The sequence below is a fragment of the Ochotona curzoniae genome, unplaced genomic scaffold, assembly GCF_017591425.1.
Source record: "Ochotona curzoniae isolate NIBS_2020 unplaced genomic scaffold, NIBS_Ocur_1.0 contig_3498, whole genome shotgun sequence".
Lineage (NCBI taxonomy): Eukaryota > Metazoa > Chordata > Mammalia > Lagomorpha > Ochotonidae > Ochotona > Ochotona curzoniae.
Window position 1 is genome coordinate 9,320,719 of NW_024465885.1, and position 23,064 is coordinate 9,343,782.

General features: G+C 40.9%; 1 protein-coding gene across 2 annotated transcripts in view; it reads right to left on the reverse strand.

Moving 5' to 3' along the window:
- The window catches only part of ALCAM (activated leukocyte cell adhesion molecule), a 173,658-nt gene extending 165,791 nt beyond the window's left edge, over positions 1–7,867 (reverse strand). For both annotated transcript variants that reach the window (XM_040980537.1, XM_040980536.1), the window contains exon 1: positions 7,410–7,867. In XM_040980537.1, the coding sequence (XP_040836471.1) occupies positions 7,410–7,482 (73 nt within the window). In that variant the 5' untranslated portion in view covers positions 7,483–7,867. The remainder of the gene's footprint in view (positions 1–7,409) is intronic.
- Between the last annotated feature and the right edge of the window lie 15,197 nt (positions 7,868–23,064).

A 23,064-nucleotide genomic window follows, 5' to 3' on the forward strand; every position in this document is an offset into this window, starting at 1 on the left:
TTATAAATTAGTTTTATAAAAAGTCACATTATAGTTTGAAGATTTCTTAGTAACCATAAAAGTCACAGCATGGGAAAACACATCACATGATTTTTAATATTTAAAGCATTAAGCCATTAAAATGCATTTTACAGATAGAGAGAGGGGGGGAAAGAGAGAGAGAGAGAGAGAGAGAGAAAGGGGCTGGGTAAATTGTATCTTCCAACTAGAGCATCTACTTTCACTGCAAGGGATAAGTATTTAGGTGCACAAATATCTTCAATAAGCACAACAGACTAACCCATATATTTTTTTTTGCATTTTATCCACTGGTAAAAGCTTTTTCCAACGTTAACCACAAGTTCTTTACTAATATACTTGTTCTTTTCTTTTTCTTCATTTATGCACTATGAAAGTGCCATCACGTTTTAATGGTCTATGAATTTTTTCTTTTCATTCTGATGCTTTTTGTATATATCAATTCTTCCATGGTGGATTTATATTCCAGTTCCCATGGTGTGGTAATATAGCTTCAATTCCCAGATTCTTTGAGAAAATGTCTTGATAGTTGATGGCCATACAAACTAGCCTTTATTTGTTAAAACCATTCAATAAAAAGAAAAAACGTGAAGCATCTTATATGTGTTGAGCTTTTTACTGTACTGAAGGATACACAAATGAATATGAAATTTAATTTTCTAAAAGTTCATGATCAACTGAAAAATAGTTTTGTCATAATACATTGAGGAAAAGCCTACAACAAACATAGGACAATGAGAAAGCAATGTTAGGACACATTTTAGTAGTTTCTGATGTTTCAATGTTGATTTTGTATTAAAGGCAAAATGTATAGTGAAGTTATTAATTTTTCATTCAAAGCTCACATGAGGTTGCCTAGACTCCCTAAATATACACTTAACCAAAGAAAAGGATAAAAGCATTTTCATAATCAGTTAAGCCATCACCACTGCCTCCAGGATCTGCATCATTGGCTTCTGAAGTCACACAGGAGTACTAGAAATCTTTCTTAAGAATAAACTGCATTAGAGTGTTTTTATTTCTTAATTTATCAACTTACTTAACACTGTTGATATTATCACAATAAAGCAATCAAAAAGAAAATCCTTTAAATTCAAACTCCAAACTTACCCTGTCAATTATGGGTTTGATATTATTGGTTTTTACTGATTAGAGTTAACTTCATAGACCATTAAAAGTAATATTTTATTTCCCTAAAAATCAAAGTGATCATCAAGTTCATCTATCTAGGCACTAAGCCAACCCATATCAAAAGAAAAAGGTGGGCCCAGTGCAATAGCACAGTGCCTAAATTCCTTGCCTTGATTGCACTAGGATTCCATATGGGCACTGGTTCTAATCTCGGCAGCCCTGCTTCCCATCAGCCCTGCTTCCCATCCACCTACCTGCTTGTGGCCTGGGAAAGCAGTTGAGGACAAACCAAGGTGTTGGGACCCTGCACCCACATGGGAGACCTGGAAGAGGATCCAGGCTCCTTGCTTTGGACTGATGCAGCTCCAGCTGTTGTGGCTGCTTGGGGAGTGAATCATCAAATGGAAGATCTTTGTCTCTGTCTCTCCTCCTCTCTGTATATCTGACTTTCCAATATAAATGAATAAATCTTTTTTGAAAAAAAAAAGAGAGACAGAAAGGTATGTCGTCTTTATTCATTCATACACAGAAACTTATATGGCTTAATACAGTAAAAAATGTCTTAATAAAAATGGTCTACATGTTAGGAAAAATATTACCAGAAATGAAAAAGACAATTTTTCACAGCTAAACAAACTCTTGATGGAAGAATGTCTAAACTAAGTCATGCTAAGCCAGTTTCCATGGTCATAGGATATTTTCCTGGTGAGCATCAAAACTCCATCATATTTCTAAGTTGAAAAGGTTGTGAAGATTCAGGTTAATTTTATGAATGTTTTTACTCTTACTTGGGTAGCATTTTGCCTCTGTTTATTAAATAACACAGAAGAGAACTGGAGGAAGTGGGAGACACTAAACTGCTGTCTGATTTCAGATTAATGCAGTTCCTCACAGCATTTTTTAATGTGGTAAAAATATGCATTTTTTTCTTTTGTTCAAAATATGATTGCATAGGCACAAGGAGTTCACCTTTCAGCCACCACCCCCACACCCACTGTTCACATATTATTACAGTAGTATAATCCTTCAGCAACAATCACAAGTCCAACATTCTGCTATTTATGTGTCTCACAGAATTCTATGAATAGATAATGGCAGAAAGTCTAGTATCCTATTTTCAAAATAAACTTAATAGTTTCATTGGGAGTCCTCCTTTAGTTATGTGTAGAGATGCATACTGCAATGTATCTTCACTTTCCAGTATGCTAGTCTCTATTTTAAAGTATATGTATGAGAATGTATGAACATACCTATTTACCTACATATTTGCTTTTTATTTTGCATGAAGGATGTCTTATGTCACAGAGAATAGATGATTTATCCCTTTGGGGAATTAGCTTATGTAGACCTGACACGGGCATGTTCACTGAAGTACCTCAACTCAAAGTCAAATTAAGTAATCCTTTGATTAGAGGCTGTTTTGGATAGTACACAGCTTTGATTTCCCCTCCAATTGAATGGGTAATTGAGAAGTGACTGGATAAATAAGAGAGCAAGCACTAAAAGCTAATTTCATTCTTGAAACATACACTCCAATAATGGGCTATGATAATAGGTTACCATAAAACAATTACGGACTCCCACAGCACATTTGGAAGTAGTCCTATCTGAAATAAATAAGTTTCCCATCCAATAATGTGGAGGGGGTGAATATAGACTTTGATATTTAAACACAAAAATTGGCTGAATAAAAATATTGTTAACTGCAAAAATACAATAGTGCTTTGAATACTGAAAGGATACTACAAAAACTGTAGGGTTTAGCATTACGAAATACCTATGAAAACCTTGTCTTAAGAAGAGCATGCATTTCAGGCTTGATTTTGTTCTCCTTAGGGAAGGAAAGAATCTGCATTATAAAGAAGGTAAAGAGAAGCATAAATGAACAGGTTTTTTCCTGGTCTTCTTCATTTCTTCTTGAAAATAACATAAGCTGAAATCAAAACATCACAATAAAATAAATATTATTTTATCACTCACTATTCCCAAGAAAACAATCTTTAGTTTTCTAGTGAGGTCATTCATTCTTCAAATGTGACATACATTCAGGTGTAGGAAATGAGCTGGGGCTTTGTGCAAGTTTTATAACAACAACAAAAATACAATGAACACTTGAAATTCCTGCTTAAGTTTCAGTACACTCACGGGGCATGGAGGTATTCTTATCACAGCTACAACTACGTGGCTCCTCTGCATGTTGAGGATACAAATCTCATATTTCTACTTCAGTGAATAGCTTCAGGGAGTTAGAACTCTTTGATGATGTTTAATGCTAAATAAATGACCAGTACAGAACAAGATGTGTCTAGGAATACAAGACGTGGTGATCACAAAGCATTCCAAATACTCTCTGGCAAAACGATGCCATCTTACACAAGTACCATTGACAACTTATGCATAGTGTACCTGTTTAGTGGTATAAAACTTGACAGAGAAAGAGATATTTTCACCTGCTTTTAATAAAATAGTCAAAGTGATAATTAAGTGAAATTAATTAAAGGCTGTTATTCTAATAACTACATAATAAAAGTCTTAATTAGTACAGTATGCTGTACTTGAAAAAGAAAAACAAAATGCTGAGGAGTTACTAATCACGCCATGGTCAGAACCACACTATACAGACAGAAAATTCTGGCGATGTGAAGTAAAAATGAACAGAGACAAAACTCTTTGTCACAACATTCTTAAATGGCAGTTAAAAGTCAACATAGAGGTACTGATGCCAGTGTAAAGAGTTCTCTGATACCACAGCTCAAGTTTTCACTGATTTTCTTCTTATTAATAGCAAACAGTAGACTGGATTCCGATCCAGAATTTCTTTTATGAAAGGTAAGCTAGTTTGAATTTTCTAAAAGTTCAGAAAAAATGGAATTTGATAATGTAAGATATGTTGGATGTTCACAGGGTTTTAAACAACAGGGAAGTATTTGTGGTTTTGACTTCCTTCATTATAGCATTCTAACCATGGTACAAAACAGTGTCTGTTAAGCAGCAGCTTCAGGGTCTGCATATGAGGCTTTGTCCTGTAAATTTGCTGGCATCAATCACCATCTCATTCTAGAAACCATTTATTCAGCTTAGAAGAAGGCAGGCAAGTTGTGTGTTACACCAACAGGATGTTCTAACACCTAAGTATTTCCTACTTCTGGCATCTCCTTTCTCAGGATAGTGCAAGATTAATTCCTATTCATCAAATGTTTTATTGTTTGTTTTGTAAATAGTCCTATTCAGGCCTAGAACAGGAAGCATAAGATATTACAGTGAAAGCATAAAATTTAAAAAAACACAAAAACAGGGGACTGAGGTAGAAAACTGCAGTCTACTGATATTTTGGTGCCATATAATTTATATGTTTTGTTCAGATTAAACAAATATAAAAATGCTACTGGAAAATGATTTTACCTGATTAAAAAGCCCCCCCCCATTGTTTTTTTGGTTGAAAGACAGCAGACCCTTTGCCCACCATTTTATTTTATGAAAAAAGGAAGCTGACATCCAAAGAGGGATGACAACTTGTTCAAGTGGCTGAAGGCAGATGCTTCTGAGCCAAGCCTAAAAATGCAATTTACTGAGGACAACACCCCCGTGAAATTGCAAACTGTTTTTGAATTAAATAAATGATTGTGGGAGAAAACAATATGTGTTGATTCCTGAGCAAGCTGAGGCTCTTAAGTTAATGTTTAATTCCCACATAAGTATACTGAAAGGACAGTATTATGAATTGATGGCTTTTCCCCCACGGTTTATTTGAGATAAACTGGTATGCTTCAAACATTATCCCCTAAAAAAGGGCTTTTTATGGGCTTGTGCCTTGGAATGAATTTTATAGGGCGGAGCATTTGTGAAAAAACCCAGAAACAGGCACGAACAGATGATCCAAGTGAATGAAGGGTTAACTTCAGCGTCCCGCCTCCTTGTTGTAAATAATCAAGGAAAACCTTTTTAAAGCAATACAAAATGTCACCACAGGCTGACGCTCTTTCTACAAGAATAATGAGATTCTTGCTACCTCAGATGCTGAGCACACACTTCGTCATCTTTATCTCTAAACTCAGTGTTCCTGGTTCCGAAAAGGTAACATTGCATGCCGAAGGCATACCTGACGACACAGCGATCAGAGGCCGAAAGAACTGCAGGTATAGTTCAACAAACTCAGTTCTGTGTTCCAGTATTGGGCACTCACTTCTGAAACTGCTTGGGAAAGCAGGGCAGCAGCAGACTGCCTGGTTATTCCCTAGCAGGGAGCTAGGTATTGACAATGCAGCCCCACCATTCTCTCCACCAGGAGCTCAGAAGGAGGTACACCTGCCATTCAGGACTCGCTCTGCTGGCGGAGACAGGGCGCCTTTGGTGCCTTGATGTTTCCACAACATGCTGTCCCTGCAGCGAGAACATCACGCCGTGCCCGAGTGATAATTCAGGCAAACCACGACACGAGGGTCTGCGGCAACCACTCCAGGATAGGCGTTGGCTGATGGAGGGGTAAGAGCGCTTCAGCTAGCAGAAAGCGCGCGGCTCAGCGCTGGCTGGACGCGCCAGCCTGCGATGCCAAAGAATCCCGCAAAGGAAGGTTAAAATGCAGAACCTCTCCTCCTGTAGCAATTTCGAATAAACGGAAAACCCAGTCCTTCGACCTGACCCAACGGAAAATAAATTACAGCGCGACCGCAGGTAAAACGACACAGACGGCGCGTGCCTGTGCCAGGGGCTGAGGTGGAGGTGAGATTACAGCCTCAGTCTCCAGGGGGTTAACTGAAAAACCAACCCGGAGCTGCGGATCTTGGCATTTTGCTAAGTACAGCACCCTTGTCGTGCCTTCTAGACTCTGCCCTGTGCTCAGGAGTGCCCTTCCTTTTCCCTCAGCCTTTAGAAAGTGAAATCTGTACGATGTCTGACCTCTTCCCCATCTGCTTTAAATCCGGTTCAACTCTGCTTTCATAGTCCCCGCCCCAGAGTCAGAGATTTGTCACAGACAAGTCTTGCTCAGCCTCAGAAACAGCAGGTGAGCTCATTACCTCACCCCAGAAAATGTAACTTTAATACAGGATCTGGCCAGGGCATATCCCCCCCCTCCGCCGCCCCGCCCAACACACACACACACACACACACACACACACACACACACACACACACACACACCAGCAGCAACAGCCGCTGCAGGTCACACACACCCGTGATCTCTCCTTCAGGCTCTACACCCCAACCTCACCCCCACTCCTTTCCCAACGGAGGTTCCGAAGCTTTTGCGCAGGAATCAAAGATGCGAAAAGGAAGTGAGATTTTGCTTTGCTCTAAAGGAAGGGAGTTAGAGGGATGGGGAGGGAAAGGATAAGGGCAAACAGAAGCTCAAGTAATAGAAGTAGTTTAGCCAGGACCTAGGAAGGCAGTGAAACCAAAACTTCGGCCAAACCCTTTAATGAAGCGAGGAAAGGAACCTGCCGCTCTGTCAAGTGACCAGGCGCGCGGGCGGCAGGGTTCGGGCCATCTCGTGTCTGCGCCTGGCGGGGGCCAAAGAAGCTAGGGCCAGGGGACGCCCCCGACGCGGAGGAAAGGGATTCCCCGACAGATATTTTAGTTGCTGGGAATTTTGTCTTTTTTTTTTCGTCCTTGCTAAAGCCCAGCGCGGAACTGAGAATCGAAGCTCTAGCGTAGGTCCTGGAAAGCCACAAGGCAACGGGGCAAGGTCTCACAAAACCACAGGGCCGGCTGTTCATTCCAGTTCAGCCTGCGTGGGTGCTGACCGCCTCCTCCACGCGCTCACCTCCCACCCAGACAACAGAACCAGTCCTTCCTCATCCCAAACCAAGGGGGAAGTCACTAGGGGAATTATACGAAAAAAGTGAGGGTAGTTATTTCATCCAACAGCTAAACGAAAGGAAAACTGCCCGGGACGCGGCCGCGTGGACTTTGTAGCCCGGAGATCCCAGAAATCGTCGGAGGGCGAGAGCCCGCCGCCTGCCCAGAGTCGCGGGGACAGGAGCGAGGGGAGCGCCGGACAAGCCTGCCCAAGGTTCCTGCAGCCCGCACCCCCGGCGCGCCCAAAGTTCCTGGAGATGTTTCCAGGCCTCTCCTTGCTCAAACTTGAGGCGCCCAGCCGAGTCCAAAGGTGTGACCCTGGGGGACTGAGCCCCGGGGCTGGCTCCCCACCGGCCCGGAGTCCGTGAGCCTGCCCGCCCCCACTCGCGCCTGGGTGGCACAGTCCGGCGATCGCCCGGCCGCGGGCCACGTCGGTTGGCGCTGCCCCAAGGCCCCTTGCTCACCTGGCCTGAGGACGGCGGCGGCGGTCAGGAGGCAGACGATCAGACGGCACGAGGGGGCAGCCTTTGATGCCATATTCCTCCTCCTAATCGGGGTGCAGGAGGGGGGTCACTGCCAGAGTCCACGCCGCAGCAGGGGGCGTCGGCCCGCGCGCCCCGCGGTGCCCGCGCGCTCCGGGTCCCGACGCAAGGGGCAGCGTCTTCTCCCAGACACACCGTCCCCTGGGCTGTGGCGCTTGCACCTTAGGCTTTGGCCAGTCCGCAACTTTCCACCTCACGGGGGGGGGGGGGACCCCCGACTCCTCCTCCCTGTCCGTCACCACTCTAGGTCCTTTCGGCCTCGCCTCCTTGGGCCGGCGACCTCTCTTTGCAGACACCAGAAGTAATTGGGAAGAGTGTCCCTGGCTCGCTTCGGCTGAACCTTCTTGCAGTTTCCTTCTGTTGCACCGAGAGTAATACTGATAGTTACGGTGTGCGGAGGAAGCCCGGGGCTCGGGAACGGCCGGGGGTGCCCGGCGCTGGGGGCCTGCGGGTCTCCTCAGGTGGCAGCGGCGGCGGCAGCAGGGCAAGCGGCAGCAGCAGCAGCGGTCTCCGGGCTGCTCTGAGTGGAGGGACCGGGAGGCGTGTACTAAGCGGCCTCTCTCCGCCTCCCCCGCCCCTCCCTCCTCTCTCTCAGTCTCTCTAGTCCTCGCTCTCCGCTTCCCACCCCCGGCGCAGCCCGGAGCAGGTGGTTGGAGCGCCGACCCGCAGCCTAGAGGCGCTGCAGGACCGAGTGGGAGATGCTGCCAGCTCCGGGACTGGAGCCGCGGCAGGAGCGCGCGCCCTCAGCTCAGCGCTCCGGAGGGCGGAGCTTCCCGCCCGCGACGCTCCGCCCCCTGCCACGCCCGCCAATCGGCAGGCGCCGAGCCGCGCGCGCGCGCGCTCACGGGTGGGGTCTCAGGAACCGACGCTTCCCGCGGCGTTACCCGCGCCGTCACCACACGGCCCGTCTCCTCCGCCCACGCAGCCTCGCCGGCCTGCAAACAACCAGACTGCTCTTTTCTTGCCCCCGACGGCCGAGCCACTGCCTCACTTCTGCAGGACTTTTCCCCTCCGCGCTGGCGCCCGCCTCCCTCTCCTGTGAGAGTCCTGTGGGGCAGGGCACTGGGAAGCACTTTGGGTCCAGGGCCGGGAAAGGGAGTGAAGCTGTGGTAAAAGGGAAACTCCTGGGAGTTCACAGGGCAACCCAGGTTCTGCACTGGGGCGAGGTAGCTTGCAGAACATCTCCGCCTTTCTTAGCCTTGACACCGGCTCGTGTGCATCAGGCAGCCCACTGCAGTCTACACCAACCTCTGACTAAGAACAGCGTGGCTTTGCACGCCCCAACCCCCCTCCGGGGGAATTAAATCAGGAATTTGCAGACCGTACTCCGTCACGGATCTCAGTGTCTACAAAAGCCAGAAGCCTGTGCCGCTGTTAGTTCGAATTAAGTGGTGATTTTTTTTTTTTTTAAGTTACAAACAGAAAATCTTCAAGTTATTCAGTTTAAAAGGCAAACTCCTCTTGGCGCGTTCCAGAAACTGAGGCGCCCAACAGATGGACAGGCTGCTCAGGCAATTTCTGGAGATTGAACCACCTCCCAGGCTGAATTTAGGGGAAGCTGTGCCGCTTTCAGATCAGGGGCAGAGCTTGAAGACTTTCCTCCAGAACACCCAGGTGGAGCTATGGGAACTGTAAGTGCTTCTAAATCAGAGATGCTCAGTCACAGCTCTCATCCCCAAACTACAGCGCAATCTTGGTTCCTTATAACTTTTAAATAGCCTTTTGTGCATCCCAGCGTCACCAGGGGGAAATGGCAACAAGTATCAGTCATGTCCTGGGCGTTCATCAAAGGCATCCCTTGAGCAGCCAAATTTGAGGGTTGGGGCTTGGAGAAGGGCAAAGTTTAAGGAAAACAACTACCCCCCCCAACACACACAGACATACAACCTGCACACAAACACACACTATTTTTGAATCTTTTTCTCTTTCCGTGCAAGCTTCCTCTCCATCCGTGATTTTTCTCAAAAGCCTGCCTGTCTTATTCTCCGGGTTCTCCTGATATTAGCAATATCTTAGGGAAGAGTTCTTGATAGTTTACCCTCAAAAGTAGTCGTCCTCATCAGATGTAACATCACAAGAAGGCTAATGCTAGGAAGCACACACTTTGTGCCTTTTTAGTCCCTGAACCAGGTTTGGCTGGTCTGTTAGCATCCCCATGGGATACTGCAGAATCCTATTGGGGAATTGTTTTTCTTTTTACTGTGGCTCTAGGGGATTTGTATTAGAGCATATCATCTTATTCCTTTAACTTGGATCTGCAGCTCTCCATCTGACCTTATTGTGGGGGTGGGAATTAATAAACCGAGTTGTTTAAAAGTAGATCCCTGAATCACAAGGTTGTTTGATCCTGCCTCTGACCTTACTGTGTGGTCTTGGGTAACTCAATCTGTTATTTTTTTTTAAGATTTATTTATTTTTATTGCAAAGTCAGATATATATAGAGAGAGAATGAAAGACAGAGAGAAATATCTTTGATCTGATGATTCAATCCCCAAGTGACTTCAATGACCTGTGCTGCACAGATCCAAAGCCAGAAGCCAGGAGCCCTTCCAGGTCTCCCACGCAGGTACAGTGTTCCAAGGCTTTGGGCTGTCATTGGCTGCTTTCCTAGGCCACAAACACAGGGAGCTGGATGGAAAGTTGGACTGCCGGGATTAGAACCAGCACCCATATGGGATTGCGGTGCGTTCAGTGTGAGGACTTTTAGCCACTAGGCCTCAGCACTGGGCCTGGTAACTCAATCTTCTAAGCCTTGGTTTTTTTAATTGAAAAATAACTAACTAACTAAATAAGTAAATAAATAGCAGAAGTGCTAACTTCCTGGGATTTTTTTTTTTTTAGGACCAAATGTGATCACAGAACTATTTGACAGATATAGAAGATGCTAGGACTTTGGAGGCAGACACAGAGCTGTTTTTGGAATTCCTGTCCTGCACTTACCTTAGGAAGTAATCTTGAGTTAAAAGTCAGCCTCTCCTAATTAAGTGTGATTAATACAGGACAATGCTGCCCTCAAAAGTGTGCAGTCAAGTTGGGTTAAATATACCTTATAATATTGAACACCCACTAATACATACATACATATCTCTGTACCTATAGCAAAAATAGATTCATATGTCCATGGCTTCTAGACTTCCTTTTGGGGGGGGGAAATGTGTCCTAGTTATGGAAGATGCCTTGGTAGCCACTTGGAACTATACCTCCAAAGGCTGTTGGTGAGTATAGATAAAACCATAAAGATAATAGGGAAACTGCTGTATACTCAACAAGATAATAAAAAATACAATAGGAGGTTCACAGGGAAGTGGGTCAGAATTCTGAAAAGAAAGGAAGGAATGAGAGCTAAACCATACAAGCCTGAGTTTGGTGGAAACCGTTGAAAGCCTCTAAACATTTTTTAAATAATTGACGAGCAAGACTTACTGGGAACTTCTTAGATTACTCTCAGCAATTTATAGGAATGGGTGTGTATAATCCCCTGTGGAAAAACTTTCTGAAGTAATTGTTCTTTTCATTTTACTCATGAAGAAACTGAAGCTCAGCTACGTGAAGACACTTTCGCAAGGGCACACAATGATTCACAGAAATGGTAAATTGGGAGTCTACCCCAAGCGCTGGAGCCCCGCAACATGGCTCATCATTGAGTGCTTTGTCCATTAGAGGTGTGTGACTATAAAATGACACGGATTTATTTTGGCAGCAGATACTACTTAACTATAAATTCTTTCATCTTTTTAAAACTTTAGTAAAGTCTTCCCTAACATTTTACTTTAAAAAGTTAGCAAAAACAGTAAACTTTATTCTCATGGGTGAGTTGTGGTATATATGAGATGGAAAGACTGTTTCTGAACTGGAAGAATACAACATAAGAGGTCAGAATCAGAAACAAATATTAAAATGTAAGCTCCACAGAATAATACAGTGGAAAGGGAATATCTGCCTTTCAAAATATAGAAAGAAGGGGGTCAGATCCATTTTATTTCATTCTTAAGTGGAAGAATGTTTCCAGCTGCGTTTGGCAAACATTTGTGTAACAATTGAGGATGTATGCTATCCCAATGATATTTAACAGTTTAGTCATGTATCAGAGCATCATGATGGGTACTTCTGACTACAAGAGAGAAAATGAATAGTGTTTAGTTAGGGGAGAAATACCTCATATTACCTGGAACATGAGAAAAGCTTTGCATTTGAAATATGAAAGAATTCATCAACCATTGGGACAGTAACTTCAGAGCATTGAAATCATACAGGAGATAAGTTTCCTACTTAGGGTGTATTGAGATGAGAACTCGGGGACTTCAGTTTTCAAGTCATGACCCTTTGCCCTGTACTAACACATTCACTTCAGCATTAGGGGACAACATGACTTTCATGATTAGCCTAAAAGATGACTAATTGGAAAGAAATTTCATCAAACATGATTTTTGCAGATGGAAACATTTGTTCCTCACCACCATATGGCATAGTGTTTTGTGCACCTCCCTACTTTTTGAACAAAACTGTATGAAATTCAACAACATAAAATCAATTTGGTTCATAATCTTTTGCTTGTTACTCTACACTGGTGAATACACAGATGTAGTCAAACATTGCAAATAGATTGGGTATGATATCAACCTCTATGAGTTCTAAGTGATGAAGAGTTCTTTATAGAATATATGCTTTTGCATCAACTCAAATTTATAAGAGGTAATGATATGAAGAAATGAAAAGGATTTGCATTAGGTCTCAAATGATTGAACTTTTCTGATTACAGCTGAGAACAAAGAAAATGAGTCAAGTTCTAGTTACTATAAGAAGGACTTTGAAATATAAATTGACAAAAAATATCTATGAGGGAAAATGAGTGCTGGAAATTATTTGCCAACAGAGAGAATGAAACACAAAGGCCAAGGCCAAGAAGAGAGAACTGATTAGTAGAACTCCTAAGTGATTTTTCTAAGCAAGGGCCTTGGCTAATGCACTGATAACAAAGATTAAGCAGAAGCTACATGGGATTTATATTTATTCTAAGATATAATACTATTAAAGAGGCACCAAATACTTGTATATAAAGTAAAACTGTTTCATTTTAGGATCCAATTTTTTTAAGCAAATGATTCTTAAAGTCATTCTAGATATCAACTGGAGGAGGACAAATGAGTATCTGTACTTCTAATAATTTACCCATTGAATTTATTTGGCAACGTCAATTGCTGATAGTAATATTAGTGATTGAATTAATAAAATCTGCAACTCATGTCCCTAGTAATGCTTGCTAGTAAAGATGTATCACTGGGCTTCACAAGGGCGAGAGCCTTCACAGTCTTACACACTGCGTCTTATTTCAGTTGCTCAATGTCAGGTGACAAAAAGATGTTCATGGTTATTTCAGTAGAATTAGAAACCCACTTAGTCACTTTCCTGTTTCAGACATGAGCAATGAGAAGAGAATCTCACTAAGAAATTTAAGCATGAAACTTTTGCTATATAAAATGGATGTAAAAAACTCACAGTGTATTAAAAACTTAGTTCATCACTAATCTTAGTAAATGTATAAAAGTATGATCACAAAAATAACAGTCAGTCTGGGATTACCCTACAGTTTGACAGTTTCTTCTCAAAGGTCACTGCATATTTTCAGCTTTCAACTGAACTAAGCAACTAACTTAAGTTTTTGGTAAGTAGCAAATGACTCAGAGTATGGTTATTCAAATGTTTGAAAAGAAATTTCAACTTGGAATTGTTTTCAAGAATTTTCTGAGTTATCTATATTTACCTTGTCATGTATTTATTAACTATTGTGATCAACCATGAATCTGTTTTTGACTATAAGGTATAAATTTAGTGATGGTAAAAATAATATATATTTTATATTCTAAGACAAGTAAGTCACCACAGATCTAATGGACTTCTGGACAGTCAGATGAGATAGTGAGTTCATATTCTTGGATAAATGTATAATCCTTAAAAAGCAAAGACTCTTCATTATTAATTAGGAAAAATAATTACACTGAATCAAGGCTTAATTATTATATAATATGTTAGAGTTTTGGAATTGCAATGCTTTTCAGAGCTTTCAAAGTATTTTAAGGTGCAAATATTTGGCTCAGTTTTGAAGATATCCACATCGCATAGTGGATGCTAGGTTCTTGTCCCAGCCCCTCTCTGCTGCATGTTCCTGCTAGTGTGTACCTCGGGAGGCAGCAGGTAAGGGCTCAAGTACTACTGCATCCTGTGCCAACCATTTGGGATGCCATGATGAATATCATCCTCTGGTTTGGCCTGGTCCAATCCCAACTTCTTCAGGCATTTGGGAATAAACCGGTGGATGGAAAATCTCTTCCTTTAAAAAAAGAAATTAAAATAGCAACTTAAAATATTTATTATTAGTACATACTTGAGAGCAAACCTTCTTCTCTGACTCTGAAATCCAGTATCTCTATCCTTCTCATTTAATTCAGTAATAAAAATTCCTCATTATTTCTAAACATACCTAATGTGTTTCCAACTCAGGGCCTTTATTCTTACTTTTTTCACTCCCTGGAATTCTTTTCTTCCAGCTATTAGTGTGGCTTATTCCATTACTTCTTTTAATACTTTTGTTCAAATACTTGTACCTCATTCTTATTTAAAAATTATTATTGATAATTCTTAATTATTATTATAATTAAAACATTTAAAAGCTAATATCTTTAGTAAGGCTAGCTAATGCAGATGTCAGTCTCAAGTTTCCACATTTCTTATTTCTCTTTCCTGCTTCATTTTCCTTTGTATAATCTACCTGCCTCCAGCATAAACTATGCTCAAATCATGGATTTTGATAATTTATCTCTGTTTACAAAAAGAATTCCCAATACAGGCATAATTTTGTGTTTGTTTAATTTTATATTACATTCTGTCTAGAATAGACAAAGAGTAGGTGCATGACACTATATGATTAATAGTGAAGCCTTGACTTCATGAATATTTGAATGCATAAGATGTTATGATGCAAAGTAATTAATAAACTCATTAGATGTGTCTGTTTGGACTGAAACTTGATAACTAGCCAGAGGCGTCACCTCATCCTATAGTCAGAAAATGACTGAGTTAATCTAAGTGACTCATATGACAGATGAAGTAGTGGAGGTTCCAAGAGCCAGAACACTTAACCAGATTTCACTCTGTTATGGGACCTTTCTTGTTTAAATGCAAATGTAGCACTTTTAAGTAGAGCAAATAAAGAAGACAGCCTGTAACTTTTAAGTCAATTTCTAGAGATAATAAAAATCTGTTGCATATCAGACAGCATTAATCAATTTCAATTACATGCATATATACAAACTCTTTTCAAAGCAAACATTCTGAATAATGTTCTGTGTAACATTTCACCAAGGCATGATTATTGATGCAGTGCCAATATTGCAAAGTCTACTGACTTAGCTCAGTATTAAAGACTTTAAGCCTCAATGTTCTTTATACTCTGTTCTTTGCAGGGTGATTTTGGCAAAGTTATAATTCTAAGCATTGCATTCCACAAAGAGATGATTCATAACTTATTCAGCTAAGAGTGCATTAGGACAAATATTTAACTTAATTTAATGTCCAGCATTTTAATATTATGTGGAGGTGTTTAATGTGCTTACTTTTCTTTGCAAGGGCAACAAATTCACTTACTAGTTAAACTTCAAGGAGAATGCATCATGAGAAAATATGAACCATATTAAAATAACTATGCGAGCCAGTGCACACAAATATTTATAAATGTATTTATCTGCCTTCAAATAATCACAAGAATCTAATGTCTTCTAGCTAGCTGAGGGGTAGATTAAATACTTTTGACCATTGGTTCTGTTTTTTAAGTTAATGCCAGTTTGTCGCTATGTCTTTCAAGGAAAGTGGTTTGTCTGATCATAGAGAATGGCATCTAAATCATAGAGCTAAATATTCCAACCAAGACTGGTTAACATACTTAGAAAAGAATTTGAGAAGATTATAATTCTGAATGGCTTTTGCTAGACTTAGAGATATTTCAAAAGAGTGTATGGTCCGAGTGTTTTATTCAGAGCTTACACAGATATATATTCTAGGATTAAATGGACACAAAATCCAACCTGTAAAGGCAAATAAATGTCAAAACACAGCTTGGAAATGTTAAGAAAAAATTAGATTTCATGCCAATTAGCCTTATTGAGAAGGTGGCCCTTAGATACTCAAATTTTCCCCCTGCAGTAACAGCTGAGTCATTTTCTACCTCATTTCTTCCCCACTACTATCTCCAGCTTCTGGGGTTTTACTGTCTAAGGAATAAGGAAAACCCAAAGATTATTCTGTCTTTGTATGGCTCTTCCCCATCCACATAAATTTCTGATGTGAAATTTAAAGTGAAAAGAATTTATTCTAGTATTAATTTGCTCTTCCAGTTTGAAAATGATGAACAGATGCTTTCTTCTTTCCTCTCCTCTCAACTCAATACTTTGTCTATGCTTGTTCTACAGACTTAGCCTGTTGAATTAAATAATAAAGCCATGATAATTTATGAATGGAAGAATGAGTATAGTGTGGTCTGTGTGCCAGTGAAAGAGATGTCCAGAGATGAGTCATGGATCAGAGAAACAAAGAGACTACATTAACATGTCTTAGAACGGAGGCCAGGAAAGAAATTTGATCTCACAATTTTCCCATTCTGTCTGCCATTCATATTTTTACATTAAAGTAATAATGTTTGTATAATTCCAGCCAGTCAAACATCAAGCATCTGTCATTGGGTTAAGAATTTTATGAAGGCTTTTGTCATTTTCAGGTAATTTAAACTTGAGAGTAAGAAAAATCCACCTACAGCCAGCATAACCAAAAGGAAAAAGAGAGGGTGACTTAGTTGGTAGGACTGGAGATTTCAAAAGCTTGTATATATTCATACAGCAGAATCCAGGCATTTGAGAAAGATTACTAAAGTTTTTGTCCATCATTCCATATCTTTGCTTTACAGACTTTTGCGTTTTGCTTTGCTTGGACTTTTTTCTCAATTTCTTCTGCTCTACTTTGCCATTTCTGTATGGAAAAGATGAATATTTGGACATCTCAATTTACAATCACAATATTGAAGAAAAGAGACCCTCTCACTCAAGGAAAAATTTTGCTTGGGTTTGCCACTTTTTGCATATTTTAACGAGAACAAAAGAATGTATGTAGTCAGGGAGCCGGTAGGCACCATGTTGACAGCACCTCAGAATCGTAGAAATGGGGGGCCATAACCCAACAAGCCAATATCTAAGTCTTTTTCCTCTGTTACTTTGTATTAATTCTAAGGACCAATATGGTTTTCTGGCCAGATTTTATATAAGGGGACATTTTATTTATATTGTAAAAGAAATAGAAATGTTTGGCTTATTAGAAACCTAGTTTAATTCCTATCATTCCCTTTTTAAAGGTCTAGATTGGTTTAGAGGGAAAGTGAAGACTATTTGTTAAACAGGACTTCCCTATATAATGCATTATCTTTTCAGAGGACTAAGGGAAGCATTGGCATTGTTTTATGTTTAGAAATATGTGAAATAAAGTGACAAATAGATATTCTGGTGTGCAAATATACTCAATTTCTCTTTAGTCAAATTAAGGTACACCCAGTATGACAGAACATACAGGTTTGAAGGTGTGTACTCTAACTCTTCAAATTTATTTGCTATACTTTCGCTAAGGCTCATTTTCCAGCGATGTATCAGGTTCATCAGTCTGCTGTTGTCCTTGTCATGAGGAAAGAGAAACGTAGAAAAATAGTCAGAAATGCATATTAACTACTATTTTCTATTCATCTAGTCATGATTTGAGCCTTTTAAATACTTTTTCAGTTGTAGCAGTCATTAATAGAAGTGACTGCCAAAAGTTTCAAACAGATTGTATCAATATTGAGGCCTTCCTTTTCAGGCAAGCAGACAGTCCTCTGGAATGATGATTTTGAGGAATTAGCTGTCCAGCCAACTCAAAATCAGTCTATTTCATCTTATCACCATTGTCTCAAACTGTGTTCTTTGAATATAACTCACTCAATCTCCACTCAAGCCTTCAACTGCTAGCCTCTTTCTTCAAAATATACTTCAAACATTGCTCAACCCTCTTTTCCTCCACGATATGGTTGCATGCTGGACACTTTCTGTAGCTGTCTGTGCAAAGCTCTTACTCATAGGGCTTCCAGTGATGTCATTTTGGCAGCTTGCATTCTGCCATTGTGGGTTATTTACTTCCGACAGACAGGGGAAGTTGCCAGACACTGCAAATCAGAGCTTTTCCTTTAAGTTCTCCCTTTTTTTAAAAAGCTAGTTGTTTAGCATTTACTCTCCATTGCTATCCTGGTACTGACTTTATCTTTTGCTAATTCTTTGAATAGTTGCAGCCACATAGAGTGTTTAAGAATCTGAGATTGGTGTTAGATAAACTATAGTCTGGATCATCTGGTTAGTATTTGTGACAGCAAGGTATTTCATCCCTCCAAGTCAGTTTTCTCAAGTAAAATGATACATGTGGAGAATTGCTGGCAGAGGAAAAGAACTTAAAAAAACATAAACTATTTCTCCAATAGCTTTTGACCCTTTATGCCTAGATTATACAAAGTTTTGATTCACCATGTTTCTGGATGCATACTGCTGTCCTTTGTATTTGCTGTATCTTTCACCATACAACCCTCATCTCTTAAATTCATGTTTATAATATGTAACAGTATGTTTGACAAATGTTGAATCCACAAAAAAGTGCTACTTAGGACAATTCTGGTGGTATAGGCAATTCCACAGTTAGAAATATATGCCTACTGATGCTTGAAATGCATTTATAGGAAATAAAAGCTGCAATAACTACTGAAGAGAGAAATAGAGGAAGGGTGAGGATGTGGACACTTCAGTCTCAGCACATGGCATATGAAAACTGTTGTGAACTCTGGGATCAGGTAAGTCTGCTTCTGAATCTGTTTCTGTCTCGAATTAACTACAGCCATAACCAAGTTACTGACATCAGCTTCTCCATCTGCTGAATGCAGCTTAGAATCGCTTTGTTCCTGCCCCAGGCCCTTATCAAATCTCAAATCTGTATTTCAGCTTTACCACTACTATTGCTACCATTTGGCCCTTTTCTCCATTTTTCACCTTTTCCCTGGTCATTGCATGACACACAAACATGCAAATACACATTCAAAAGCATGGTTATGCAATTCCGTTGCTTTAATATCTCTGAAGGAGTCATTTTATCATCCTTAATGATGAAAGCTACACATTCAAGCAAAATCTTTAAGCTTCTTGAAATTTTTGTTCCTACTTTTCTGTTTTCCCACTTTGGTCTTGCTTCACAACACTCTCATGAACTCTGCTGCACTTACTATTTCCTATGTGTGCTTGGCAGCCTTCTTCAACAGGCCACTACACTCATGGCACTGTTGGCCTGAAAGATACCTCACTCCCATGTCTTTGTCTGCTTGGGATACTCCTACTCATCTTTCAAGACCCACCTCATACATCAAATTGTCTCTTAAGCCTTTCCTGATTCCCCGAGGCAGTATTAGTCACTGCTCTCTCTGTATTTCTACAGCTCTAGCCCTTACCCCTTTGATATATTTATCTGTTTACAAGACTGACTCCACCACTAAAACAGTGACTGCTTAGAAGCGATGTGCCACATGTCTGGAGTCAGACTGTCTGGTTTACAAATGCCAGCACCAGCACATGTTAAGAGTATGAGACTAGAGAGTGCTCAGCCTCTTTAATCTACCACTTTCTCACCTATGAAATGGACCTTACATACTGTTGATCTCATAGGATCCCAACAGTAATTAAATAACAAAGTGTATATAATGCTCATAACCCATGCATGACACTTTTTAAGTGCTTAGTGAGATACTGTAAAGAAAATAAAAAGGTGTTGTTGATGACAATGATCATTAGAGTAGAATACTTATTTGTTGAGTGGGTGAGTGGTGATATTTTGTGAGATGGTACAGCAAAGCCAAAATGACTAATACCAGCCTTGTTCTCATACTTGAAGTAATAATGTTGGGTTAAATTTTGGGATGCTAGAAGCAAAAGTGGCCATGGGGAAGGATAGGCGAGGGAAAAGAGGGTAAAGAGAAAAAAATTAAGAATTTGTGCTGGGGATGTAGAGTATAACTCAGCTAATCCTCTACAGCTCTGATCACTTGGGCTGTTTTTGTTATAGGGAATTGAATCCAGTTATGGGAGCAGGGGGTGTAGGAGAAGTGAAGATGTCAGGATTCAAAGTCCATGGAGAGACACCAGCTTCCAGTGGAAGGGCAGTCAAAGCAAAAATCCTTTGATGTGCTCTGAGAGCCTGCAGGCAAAACAGCTACCCAGCAAGGGGTTGGAATGCAAGTGGAGTGGAATGAAAATATGTGTTCCGTTTTCACTGGGAGGGGCGGAGGGAGGGATAAAGGGAGGGAGGAATGTGTCTCACCTATTAACCAAGTCCCTTGGAGTAGAAAGCACTGGAACATTGGGAGTGGAAGCCCAAATTAGTGAAGCAGTAAGTATATTCTGAAGGTATTTAGGTTGGTGTAAACCTATACATGAGACATAATGTCTGAGACAGATGTTTTCAGTTGGTCTGAAAGGCCGATGGAGAATTAAGCTTAGGCATGTAGTGGGAAGGTGTAGAAGAATATATTAAAGAAGGATAAATAGGGAAGATAGAGAGGGAGATGTTGCTGAATTCATTTAAAGAAGAGGAAGAAAAATATACTATCTTGTTTTTAATTAATTAATGGATGTTCCCTATGCCATAACTGCAGCGAATTCCCCTTTGATTTAAGAGGAGGGGAAAAAAATCTGAAAACAAAACAAGAAAAATCTGGAAGACAAATGGAAAAACGATTAGTTTTCTTTTCTGCTTCTCCCCCACCTCCATTCCGCACCTCACCCCCTTGCTCCAACAGGTGCTTCCTGCAGCCCCAGAACCCATGGGCAAAGTTTCTGTTTTGTTTTTGTTTTTCTTTCCTTTTTCTGTCCCAAATCTTGCACTCTTCCAGGCTGGAGCAGTTTATCTGTGCCTTCATGTCCCAGGCAAATGTTGGGTTTGATCCGGGCTCACTCAGGTTAGGAAGCAGGGTTTCTACCTGGAGGGAGTCTTCCCTCTCCTTCCCCAGTGGTCACCAGATTTCCCCGAATCTGGCACCCGGCGCTGAGAGGAGGGGCCCCTAATATTACAAGTTGACAGCATCCAGAAGGGCACCCTTGACACATTCCCTTCAAGAAAACGCGGTCAGGAAGAACAGGGAGACCCGTGGCCCTGCATCCGGCAGAGACCTAGCTCGATACCTATCTCCAGGCGCGGTTCCAGCCTGATGCAGGCAGCTGGTGGCGCTGTAGCTGAAAATGTCAGTACTCACCGAGGCCCTGCCAAAGGGGATCAGTGGGGCAGGCGGGGGAAAGGACCCACCTCCAGGAAAGCCAGGCACACGCCAGGCACTCGCCTGGCACAACCGAAATCATGATCAACATGTGGCCCCTACAAATAGTTCCGGGGTTGATTTTTGTTCCTCTAGGCCAAAAGCCGCAGTTAGGCTTACGTGTGGATCACAAGGCATTGACTCATCATTTTGTGGAATTGGAGGGCTGACCTAGACACACTAATATCAAATAAGGAAGTGCCTGTGTTCTGCCCTGATCACTGGCAAGAAGTCCAAAATGTCCCTCAATTCTGTTCTGGCCCATGCCTACAGCCCCTCCTCCCTCGTTTAACTTTCCTAAAAACTGGGACAATATTTCTGACAACATGGTCTAGCAATGATGACTGCATTTAGATCAACACCTGAATCCACTGAAAGTAAATACAACTGTTGTTATTGGAAGGGATTTCTCAGCAGCAAAAATGTGTAACTGCTGCAAAGCTACTACCACTGGATTTGCGTCTTCGAAAGCCAAAGATGGGATTGTGAAAATCAAAAGGCAAATACACTGCTGAGTTGATTGCACAGAGAAATGTTTGCTGTCTTGGAGTTTCAGGAGTCTTGTTTTATATTGAGGTGAGAATGCTGATCTTGGCATAATTGATACATAGAAAGTTATTGAATTGATGTGGGAAACAAAATCACAAGAAATCCTGGCAATATCTGAAAGGGAGCATTTAATTCTCTGTCACTCACCGAAAAGCAGCAGTTTGGCTTTCAAAATGTATCCACATTACACAGGCAGCCAATAATATATAATCCCCATTCAAGCTATTAGAGAGGAACTTCAAGTGGCTGTTGGGATTTTTTAGCTTGGTTAAAGCAAATAATATACGGTACAATGAATGAAATGAAACTTGTTGAAACTTGGATTTGCAGAAATAGAAGGCAGCTTGGGGAAGATAAATTCAGGTGGAAAATGACCTTTTTGTTATGTTCAGGAAGGCATTAGAATGTCAGGAGAAATGCTGGAAAGGAAATTTATTACCATAAGCACACTTGACAAGCTCCATTTTGTTCGGTCCCTTAGAAGACAGAAGGAACCCAGCAATGCGGAGGTGATTCAAAGAGCTCAGCAGAGTCTTTAAGAATCCATGGGGGATGCAAATGGAGAAGGCATGTGTTTCCCTGGTCTGTTCAGATGCTTCGGGGCGACTCCAAGGACCCTGTCTCTGAGTTCCCACTACACTATTCTTTGTCAGTATATGTGTTCTAGGTGGGTTATATGAGGTATGGAATGGTCTGAACCCAACAAGGGTATCGCTTTTACTCCTGATTTAAAAAAAGAACCTCCTCTCTTCTTCTGGCCTTTATACATTTATATGCATAAATATATAAGCTCATATATATTCATATTTATGTTTGTATATATGTACATATATATTCACATACATGTACATTCATATACATTCATATATGAATTCATAGATGAAGATAGTATTTAAAATACCTGTACTTTTTCTGTAATACATGAGGTTACATGTTTTGCAATACAAGGGTGTTACATTTTTCAGATCATGTTCAAGTTCAATGACTCATTTGAAATTTTGTGTGACCAAGGATGCTAATATGAGGATGTACATTTTAAAGATGAGGAAATGAAGATAACAGAAGGGAATGTTTTGCCCACTGTTCCTTTCACACTGCCATGAGACCTGTCACAGTTTGTGGTGACTCATACTCTTGAGCCTAACCCATGTGGACCTGAACACATCCTCTCTCTACACTGTTTCCTCTTTAATACTTAAATTCCTAAAAAAAATATATATATACATTCTACTTATGTATACATTTCTCTTCTTCCTTGCTTTATTTTCCTCCTTAGCTCTTACAAGTGTTTCACATACCTTTTATTTTACAAATTCTGCTTTTGTATATATGTGTACCTTTTTTTGCCAGAGGGCAGTCAATACTTGAAAAATGATAGTCTTCCAGCCCTGCCCCCTGCCACTCCACTATATCCTTAGTTCATACAAAAATGTCCTGCAAAGAGTAGGCATTCAACAAACGTTTGTCCAATGAGTACCGTGACGTACTAGTGTTTTAAAATTGTCCACTTGGATCCAATTTCCATCTTCTACTCTGGTAAGTGAAGGAGTGTATTATTCAGTTGCAAGAATATTAATTTTCAAGTGGTGTCACTGCTAAAGTAAGGAAAATTTTTGCATT